The following is a 10,558-nucleotide window of genomic DNA, read 5'->3' as shown; positions in this document are numbered from 1 at the left end:
AAACCGCTATAGGCTAAACAGGTGTATATATATATATATATATATATATATATATATATATATATATATATATATATATATATATATAAACAAAAAACGATTTATATATATATGTGTGTGTGTGTGTGTGTGTAAATTAATTGTTTTTTTGTGACATCACTAAAACAATACATACAAAACTGGGCTGTTTTTGCTGCTCCGTTTCCATGCTGTGAGGTGAATGGTGTGCTTTGAAACTTTAATGATCACGTCACATGGTTTTATTTCACAAAGTGAGAAAAATGAACATAGCATGGGGTCCCCAAGACTCTGAGACCACCTGGGATACTGTATGACTCTTGAGCAGTTTTGTTTTCTCCTGCTGTAACACACCTGATTCAGTTTATAACGTTCATAATAACTGCCTAACGATATGCTTCAGATGTGCTATAGCAGGAGAAACATAGAAGTGAGGGGGTTGCCAGGGGAGGTCACTGAGAGGAAACTAACTTCTCTGATCTCAGTCTAAAACCTTCTCAGAACTACTGTACAACCATGTTGTAGGCATTATGAGCTAGCGATATCATGTAATAACATACTGTGAAGGAACTTTTAGAGGCATTAAACGTCTTCAGACTTTCAGACTTGTGGTTGATATCACCACCACTGTGAACAATTTTGAATCTGTAAGTTTCTGTAGATTATCTATCAAACTGCTCTGAATCACTTTGTTTACATCTTAACAAGTTAATTATGCTGAAATTTTGAAAAATTAATGGAATTCCCCTTTAACACAGTTGGGCACAGAACACATTTTCCTAGAAGTGGGTGTAGTGGCAGCATGCCTTTAGCACTTAGTGACCTTTCCTCTCACTCATATAACTCTTGGAGAAGCTGAGTCTTGAAAGAGACATTAGCTAATGACTGCAAATTGGTGTGCTATGACATGGCTCATCAAGGTGACCTATATACTGTTGTCCTTCGCTGTGGAATGTCTCAGGTCCGCGGGTTGGTGTGTGGTTGGTTTGTGGTGTAGCACTTGATGGTTTGTCTGCTCACTCTGAGTGGAAAAGGGTTTTTATCACTGAAACTACAAAGACTGGTGGGGTCCCACTCCCTGGAGCATGCGGTGTGTTTTTTCCTGTGTATGGTGGGGTGATTTGCTCTTTTTCCTCCTACCCACAGTACTGATGAGGAGACGAAATGACTTGTCTGTTCCTTCTTGAAACTCTCAGAGGTCCGTTAAATGAGTCATCATTTTCTAGTCAGATCAACTGTTTGTTTTTATGCTACAGCCGGACCACTGGAGGGCAGCAGCTTTCAGCACTGACGAGGGCACTCACTGTCACCTTCCATCTTACATGGCACAGTGCAGAAAGACAGCTCTGCTGGGAAATCTGCCTGCAGTCTGGCCGTGTTGTGTTACATGGGGGCTTTCACTGGGTACCTGCGTTGCCTCCTGAATGCTAGGTTCAGTTCCCTGATATGGATGTGGTCTAATTCACTAGTTCACTGGACAAATGTGTACTTTTTGTTGGCCTCTTGGTATGTTGCCTTTTAGGATGATACACTGTACTCTCTTTCAAACATTACAGACATTATCAGCAGCACGCTTTCAGAAAGTAAAAGGTTTACCAGGTAACTAGATTATGTTTTGAGGCAGGATTTGGCAAAAACAGAGCAGAAGAATGGTGAATTACTCTTTTGATTTATGCACCAAATGTTCAGCCCTCAAAAAAGCTTCCTCTTTTACAGTGTTTAAGGGGGGGGGCTTTCTGGAGCCTATCCCAGCTGTCATTGGGCAGAAGGCAGGGTACACCCTGGATAGGTCACCAGTCCATCACAGGGCAGACAGACAGACATACAACATACACATGTCCAATTGGCCTGACTGCATGTCTACATGGACTGTGGGGGGAAACCAGAATACCCAGAGGAAACCCACGCAGAGAACATGCAAACTCCACACAGAAAGGACCCTGGTCACCCGGCCAGGCAATCGAACCCAGGCCCTTCTAGCGAGGCTACCCACCACGCCACCATTCTGCCCTTTTAGATATTAAAAAATACATATATTTTTCTCAATTGAGCTCTTAGTTTTATCCTTTAGTTAGGTCATTTGAAACATAATGAGACAGCATTAGAAGAGCCCCGGCGCTGGACACTCTCAAATCCAGACTCAAAACATTCCTTGCGGCTTTCAGCTGTTACACTGCTACCCTTTTTCCTATGTGACGGCACTTTTCCTAGTTCTAGTTTTTAATTTGATTATTTAACTGTCCTAATTTAATTCCTAATTTGATTTTTAATGTAATGATTTCCTCTTTTACATTTATTGTTTGAATTATGTTTTCATTGTGTTTTTAATGTTGCTTTTAATTGTGTTTTTCTATTTGTGCTCACTTTACTTTTTTGTAAACAGCTCTGACTCTGAATCTTCTCATTTGTAAAGCACTTTGAATGACAGCAGTGTTCGAAAGGTGCCTTATAAATAAACATGCCTGGCCTTGCCTTGCCATCATGGATGGCCTAATAATATAATAAATTGTTCGAATTATGTAACTTAACAATATAATATAATGAGGTAATTGTTTTACCACTTCAGAAATGTCTTTTCCTTTTCAGCATTAAAGACGATTTTACACAAGACACTTTATACACAAAACAGCATTTCAGATGCTTGAGTCAACAGTGTTTTCTCTCCAGGCAGACAAAGACAGTTTAAAAGCCCCAGTCAGAAATTCCTGAAACTGTAATAAAGCCCTGTTAGCAGAGGTTGCGATTTAGCATCGGTCTTAAAAAAGAGGGTTCGTCAAGTGTTTTTTTTTAGTAAAGAAAATGTTATTTGTTTAGAAGCATGAGTTCTATATGGAACCATTTTATCCATCCATCCATCCATTTTCTAAGCCGCTTCTCCGTCAGGGTCGCGGGGGGGTGCTGGAGCCTATCCCAGCAGTCTTCGGGCGAAAGGCAGGATACACCCTGGACAGGTCGCCAGTCCATCGCAGGGCAGACAGACAGACACAGACAGTCACTCACGCATTCACACCTAGGGGCAATTCAGCATCTCCAATTGGCCTAATTGCATGTCTTTGGACTGTGGGAGGAAACCGGAGAACCCGGAGGAAACCCACGCAGACACGGGGAGAACATGCAAACTCCACACAGAGAGGACCCCGGTCACCCGGCCGGGGGGAACCATTTTATGCATGTAGAAATCATTCTCCAGATTGATGAAAAACGTGTTGTACATGGTTCCATATAGAATCTTTTTGAGAATGTTTCTATATAACACCAGAAATGGTTCTTCTATTTTTACAATGTCAAGCTTGTAACAACAGAAGAACCCTTTTTTGATGATATATGGAACCACACACACACATCTTCTAAGCTGCAGAAAGGCAGAAAGCAGGATACACCCTGGACAGGTTGCCAGTCCATCGCAGGGCAGACACACAGACATATTCACTCACACCTGGGGTAATTTACCATGTCCAACTGACCTGACTGCATGTCTTTGGACTGTGGGGGGAAACCGGAGATCCCGGAGGAAACCCACGCAGACATGGGAAGAACATGCAAACTCCACACAGAAAGGACCCTGGTCACCCGGCCAGGGAATCGAACCCAGGCCCTACTTGCTGTGAGGCAACAGTGCTATGAAAATGGTTCTATATAGAAGTCACAGTGTTCTAAACAGATATGAAGGCCTGCTGTCATTGTAGTACTGACAGCTGACCTGCCTGATCCATGATTGTTGCTTCGAGCTATAGCTTTATGCTAATCACAATGCTTGGCAACATAGAGTTATCTCTAAATAGTTCAAGTCTAGGAGATACGGTGCAGTACAGCTTGCCCCAGTTTAGCCCAGTTTTGAATAAAGCATGGACATTTGCCAAAAAAAAAAAAAAAATCAGTACATGTTTCCTATTCTATGGTATTTTATTGTAATATGTATAAAATACAAATACAGGAATAAATCACAGCCTATAGAGCAATAAAAATGAAAAATTGATAGCAGATATCAGGTGATGAACACTGCACATATACAACAGTACAATATCAATATTAGTGTGGTATTAACAGAGTATCAATGTGTGTGTGTTCAGTCAATGCTGATGACAGTGCTGGTACTCATTTCAACACCAATTATGCCAAAGAAAGAGAGGTAGTTACAAGAATAGTGAGTTTAAATATTGTTGCTGTCAGAAACAAAACTTTGTATCTCCATTTTTTATTGGAATTTGAATTTGAATATGCTAGACGTCTTTGACGGACCAATAAAAATGGGCCAAAATTACTGAGAATAAAATCTCTTCACAATAACTTCCACTGAAATAAGAATGTTTTTTCCCTTTTCCTCTAAAGTTCCTTTTTTTGAAGATTTAAAAGGGGCTTAAAACCTAAATGTCTACATTTTTTAGAAGAACTTTCTTTAATAAGTGTTGATATGAGAAAAAGATGTGGGGGTGGATTTGTGCACAGGTTTTCCACTGAGTTTCCTCTCATTCTTTGGAGACTAATACGTACACTCCGCCACAGCATCGGGCAGCAGATGTGCAGAGCGGCGCGATGAAGATATTCACCACACTCATCCACAGCGACCTCACACAGGGCAGACAGGTGTGACACACCTGTATACAGGGCATCACACACCTGAGAAAGAGCCAGAGAGGGACAATGTGAGCACTAGATGTGTTCTGTTAATTAAATAGCTTTGACAAGAGGTGGTCTGATACCTCTTTTCTAATCTAATACACTATCAAAACTATGAGTATCAACTGTGATGTATATGTGAAACAGCACATTTAAAAAAAAGTAATACTGTAACTTACAGTACAAATGTGTGCAAAATTTAAAATCAAGGATCTGTAATTCACACATAATACTTAGCTAGCTACTCACTGGTGTTAGCCTAAATATAATCCTGCTAGCCAGACTTATGACTACTGTCAGAAAGCTGACATTTAACTGCCATACAAAGCGACCAATCACAAACTGTTTTTTCTGCATGATGTTTAAGGTCAGGTATCTTTCCAAGCGGTGCTACAATAAAGATACACCCACAGCAAACAAAGTGGTGTGTCTGCTGCAATATCTTGTTAAAGGTGCAGTGTGTAAGATTTAGTGTCATCTAATGGTGAAGTTGCAAATTGCATCCAACTAAGTACCCCTCCCTCACCCATTCCTTTCCAAGTGTGTAGTAGAACCTACGGTGGGTGTCATGTTTTCTGCCATTATCGGTCCCGATTTCGTTTTGCTTCTTTATGTTTTCGCTTCTTTGAAGATGAAGATTCACCCTCACTTGCTTTTTTCTTGTGCTAAATAATAAATATGATCCTCCTTTTGTCAAAATGTTACTCAAACGTCTTACAACACAAACTGCTTAGTCAGCACCGGCAGCAACCACTGATTCTTTTTCTTTCCGTGTCTTCCCACCAGTGGTACAGTTCCCTTAATTCAAACAGCCGCTTAAAAATGAAAACGCAAAAGGCACTCTCTAAAGCAGGGGTGTCAAACTCAACCACTAAAAGAGCCATATTAAAAAATCTCAGCAAATCTGTGGGATGACCCCATCGGGCCGTAGTTTATTCAAAATATACCAACAGACAAAATAGGCGTTAATTACTTTTTCAAAACAAGTTCTAAATAAAAACAAACTGTTTTAAGTATTTTTTTAAACTGCCTGTTTGCTGGAACTGGACACCAGGCATCTTTTCTTTGTGTGTACACCTCAGGGTGAAACGGGCTAATAAGAATAGAAAATTAATATCATTTTGTGGGCCGTATAGTACTGTGTTACAGGCCCGACTCGGCCTGCAGACATGTGTTTGACACATGCGCTCTAGAGCCTGTGTTTGGTTAGTCTGTTCTGGGCTACTGTAGAAACATGCCAGCGCCTCGTATTGGCCTATTGAAAACACAGTGATTTGTACTGACAGGTGATTGTACAATAATGAAAACATGGTTTTGTATACTATACATATTTTCTGCTAATACAACCTGCTAAATCGTACACACTGCACCTTTTATCCTTGAAATAAAATACCTCAATGACTTGTAAAAACGTGTTGCGTGAGCACCAACCTGTCTAGATCTTGTTCCGAAAGGCTAATATTGACTCACTGAAGAAAAGGCAACTGCTTTGCTAGCAGTGCTCACCAGCATTTAGCCTGCAAATCAAATTCTTGTTTCCCATCTAAAGTATTAAAGCCAGCGCATGCAAGTGCATACAGAGACATGCAGATAGCCAGTGAGAATGGAATTGACGAAACTCTCACAGTTGTGGCCAGATTAAGGTTCAGTAAAGATGAAGAGTCTGAGGCTGAACCTAATAAACATTTGGCCACATTATATGGCTAGATTTGTTACGAAATTGGAATTGGAACAGATGTTCCGTTGAAATCTGGCCCTGCATTTTCTGCTAATATCATCCAGGTACCATATATTGGATTGGATGGATGTTGTTCATCTCTAATTGTAGTGAATGACAGTTCAGGCGCAATTTTCTGGCATCACCACCAATGCACAACTGTAACAGTTTAATAGAGAAAGCATGAAAATGTGCAGCAAACAGAGTGGTGAAGTGGAAAGTGTGTACATTACCAGATGTGGAAGCAGGCCAGCAGTGCAAAGAGACATCCAGAGAGGCAGGAAACAGGCACAGCACACACTGCAGTAAGGCAGCGGTAACTCCAGAGTCGCGCTGACTCAAACCCAATTCCACTGTACACCCAAACACGGTCATAACTACGGGTGGAGGGTGGCTCAGCCAAAACGTCACTGAACTCCACCTGTGGTGTCATGAAGAAAAGAGAAAGCATCAAAAGGAGACAAATAGATGTTGAGAGAAAGCTGAAAATCTGTGTATCGCAGCGCTGAAACACTCTGGTCCTGGATTAACCCCAATGGGACTACAATTCAGTGTTATGCCTGGTTCACCTCAGGACAGGATTATTTGGCTCAGGGATGTTTAAACAGGAAAACACCACAATAAGTGGGACAGGGGTACTTCTGGACCGAGGTTTGAACCAATTATAATATTATTGAACCAATTATATTATTATCTTCACAAGTTTTAAATAGCTACTACTGGGGGCTTCCAAGTGGTGCAAGTGTCTAAGCATTGGCCCCATCATCAGGTCATGTGTTCGATTCCAGGCGATACCACAGCCATCTGTGACATGGGGGTCGAATAGAGCATAACTGGCTTCGCTTTTTGAGTAAGTAGTATTTTGAGTGAAATCCTTACACTTTACTTACTTTGGACCAGAGGTTCCTTACTCTGGTCCTGCACAATTTTGTGTGTTCCTGCCAAAATGCACCCATTTCAACTCAGTCAATTAGCTGATTTGTTGGATCAGGTGTACTGGGAGTAGGGCGAACACTAAACCAGGGGGGCCTACAGGACCAGGGATGGACTCCAAGGCTTTGGACAATACTTGAGTTTAGGTAACATGTTCAGGGATGGATCATGTTCTTACAAGTTCAGTTTACACCAAGACACTCTTTCACATTATGAATTACTCTGTTCCAGCCTTTTAAACATTTTTAAATGGATTCACCCTGAAATAAAGGCAATCTTTGATCATAATGTAAGAAATGCTTGGCGTGAAGTGAACTTTGAATATTAAGACTTCTAACCTTGTTATCAAAGAGCTCCTTACTAGCTCTGCATGCTGTTAGGAAGTATTTCCCTTCTTTTCCATTACTCCCATCAAATAGTTGGATTGATGCATGGTTAGACTGAGATCCGAGTCAAAAGGGAGCCATGAGTAAATTGTGTTCTGCTATTCAAACAATTCCTTGCCCGTTACTTGACCATACTAAGGTGACATGGGAGGAGGTCTTTGGCTATGAGATCTTCAATGACTTCTGGCTATTGGCAATTAAGAGGATACATTCAACTTTTTTTTGTATTAGACACGGTTTTCTTCCATTTAAAGTGTTGCTAAGCTCCATCTTTCTAGGAGTTGGCTTTCTGAGATATACCTGTCTGTAGACCCAACTTGCTCCTGAAGTCATCAGGCCCCAGACACTCTTTACCATATGTTCTGTTCATACCCACAGTTGGTGCAGTTCTGATCTTCTATTTTTGAGACATTCTTCTATATTTGCAGCAAAGAGATTTCAGAGCCGCAGTCCTGGCTCTGAAATTGCTATATTTGGTGTGGCCCCTGGAGTGGTGGCGGAATCAGCTGCCCATTCTAGCCTTTGCCTTCTCTTACTGGTTCAATGCCTTATTTTATTTTATTGGAAATCAGGTACTTCTCCTAGGGTAAGGGAGGACATGGCATATTTAAAGCGAGAAGTTGAAGTACCCAACCAGGGGGTCCACCTAAAGGCTTGATAAGGTTTGACAGGCATTTTTAGGCTACTTTAACTTTGAGTTCCCAGCTGATACTGAAAAATAGAACTATGTGTTTAGGTTTTAACTCATGGACAATTGCCATAATAGATGAATAACCTTTTTTTTGGTGGTCTTGTTGATTGTATGTGTTGCCATGAATGCATTTGCATTGAGAAAGCCAATAAATTGGAATGATAATTTTCCATATTATAGCTGAAATAGGTCAGCTGAGCACTCCAGTGAGCCTCCATTGTACCTCAGATCCATTATCGATTCTGTTCTGCATTCTAAAATATGATTAGTAGCCCTCAGTCAAGCATTTGGAAAAAAGCTTGCAAACCCACACAGAGCATCTGATTCGATGCTAAACACCAATCTTTTTTTTGTTTTTGTTTTTCACTATTTGGGATGAAACATTTCATCATTCATTTCATTTATTTTGTCATATGTGAATATTTACATGCCATTCATCTAATTCTTACATCTGCAGTGGGTTTGTCTCATGTCTTTGAGATGCCTCTGGCCATATGGTCCCTCCAAGGCCCTTCTAGGCCTCTGACAGTGACCCCACTGTCACTGGCCTCTTAGGCCCCTGACACTGAGCCCCTGAGCACTGGCCCCACTGGCCCAGTCAGTAATCTATCCCTGAACACATCGGATTCATTTGGAAGTGATAACTTGAATCGAGTAAACTCAAAGCATTACAGTTTTAGTGTACAGTACGATTTATCGAATCCCTCAGTCCCCCTTTGGCCCCACCTTTAAGTGGTTGTTGACTCCATAAGGGTCCCTGGTTTCAATGTGAGTGAGAGAAGCTTGGGAAGAGGAAGAGAACTGTGGTGGTGGAGCTAGAGATGGCTGGATCTTCTTCACTTCCTCATCACTGTCATCATCATCATCATCATCTATCTTGCACTCCACCAGGTACTCATCGGACATCATGGTGACTGGAGTGCATCAGAACACATTCCGTGAAATTCAAAGTAATTAAGATTATTATGATTATTCTGTCATTTATGTGGAGTGTTAATTATGTACATCACAAAATCTAATTTTATTATACGTGCATCATTTAATAGAGAAGCAGTACAAAAGTTTTGGTTCAGTTCTAGTTAAACGTTCCCATACGATTGGTCCATTGATCCATATCAGTAAGGCTACTGAGACAAACTCTGACAATTACACTGTTAGCTACGCTGTAGGACAGTGATCACCAATCCTGGTCCTGGTGAGCTACCTTCCTGCTGAGTCTAATTCTACTCACAGTCTTTTCCAGCTAATGCTGCAAAAAAGGCAGCATTTTAGATGCGAGTTGGAGCCAAACTCTTCAGGAAAGCAAATGTCCAGGGGCAACATCAGTGACCACTGATGTAGAAAATTTCCTTGGGAGTGTAATGATGTTTGGATTGGAATCAAAGTATCTCTTCTTTGTCACAGTGAACAAACCACAGAAACAATCTTCCAGCAAAAGATCTCTGAGCAAACTTAGTAATGGTGATGATATTTATGAGCTTAGCAATAGTGACAATGCACAGCAACGTTTTCCACACTCAGCATGCATGTTAGACAGTTTGGGTATATTTAGCATCTGTGAAAAGTGTCTCACTTACCCTCCTCAGATTGAGTCCTGCTTTAAAAACAGGCGTTATGTTATGAGCCTTGAGAGACAGGGTATTGTTATCACAGCTTAATCGACTCTGCAGTCAGTCCTGCGCAGTTGCTAGTTTGTAGTGCAGTCTAAACCTGATGAAGACATGCAGGGTCCCTTAGTTATGACCTCACTCTTACTAACCGCTCATCTGCAGCGTATACCAGAAGTGTTGGTCAGGACTTGTGTGTGTGTGTGTGTGTGTGTGTGTGTACCCTTTGAAGAATTAGTAGGGCGAGCATGGGGGTTATTTTCGGTAGAGGAATGGCATGGGCCTGCAGAACTGGGAAGATCAGGTTACTGATTTCTTACACACACACACACACACACACACACACACACACACACACACACACACACACACACACACACACACACACACACAAACAAACAAAACACAAGCTTTGAGTTTTAGGCTAAGGGATAAATATCATAAGGTCTAATAACAAACAGTATAAATTATATATATATATATATATATATATATATATATATATATAATATTATAAAGCAGGGCCCATTTGATATATTGGTTGCTGGGTTTTATCAGCTGATGTTGAGGTCTTGTGGATTTATTGTAT

General features: G+C 41.0%; 1 protein-coding gene across 1 annotated transcript; it reads right to left on the bottom strand.

Moving 5' to 3' along the window:
- Positions 1-3,955: 3,955 nt before the first annotated feature.
- On the bottom strand, positions 3,956-10,116 carry zgc:158296 (uncharacterized protein LOC791212 homolog). The gene is made up of 4 exons (XM_017712709.2): positions 9,940-10,116; positions 9,089-9,276; positions 6,586-6,773; positions 3,956-4,635 (listed from the first exon to the last, which is right to left on the bottom strand). Exons 2-4 carry the CDS (start codon positions 9,269-9,271, stop codon positions 4,485-4,487), a joined length of 522 nt encoding a protein of 173 aa, XP_017568198.1. The 5' UTR covers positions 9,272-9,276; positions 9,940-10,116; the 3' UTR covers positions 3,956-4,484.
- Positions 10,117-10,558: the final 442 nt, after the last annotated feature.

Source organism: Pygocentrus nattereri, chromosome 9 (genome assembly GCF_015220715.1).
Source record: "Pygocentrus nattereri isolate fPygNat1 chromosome 9, fPygNat1.pri, whole genome shotgun sequence".
Classification (NCBI taxonomy): domain Eukaryota; kingdom Metazoa; phylum Chordata; class Actinopteri; order Characiformes; family Serrasalmidae; genus Pygocentrus; species Pygocentrus nattereri.
This window is presented reverse-complemented; position numbering and strand designations above follow the sequence as displayed.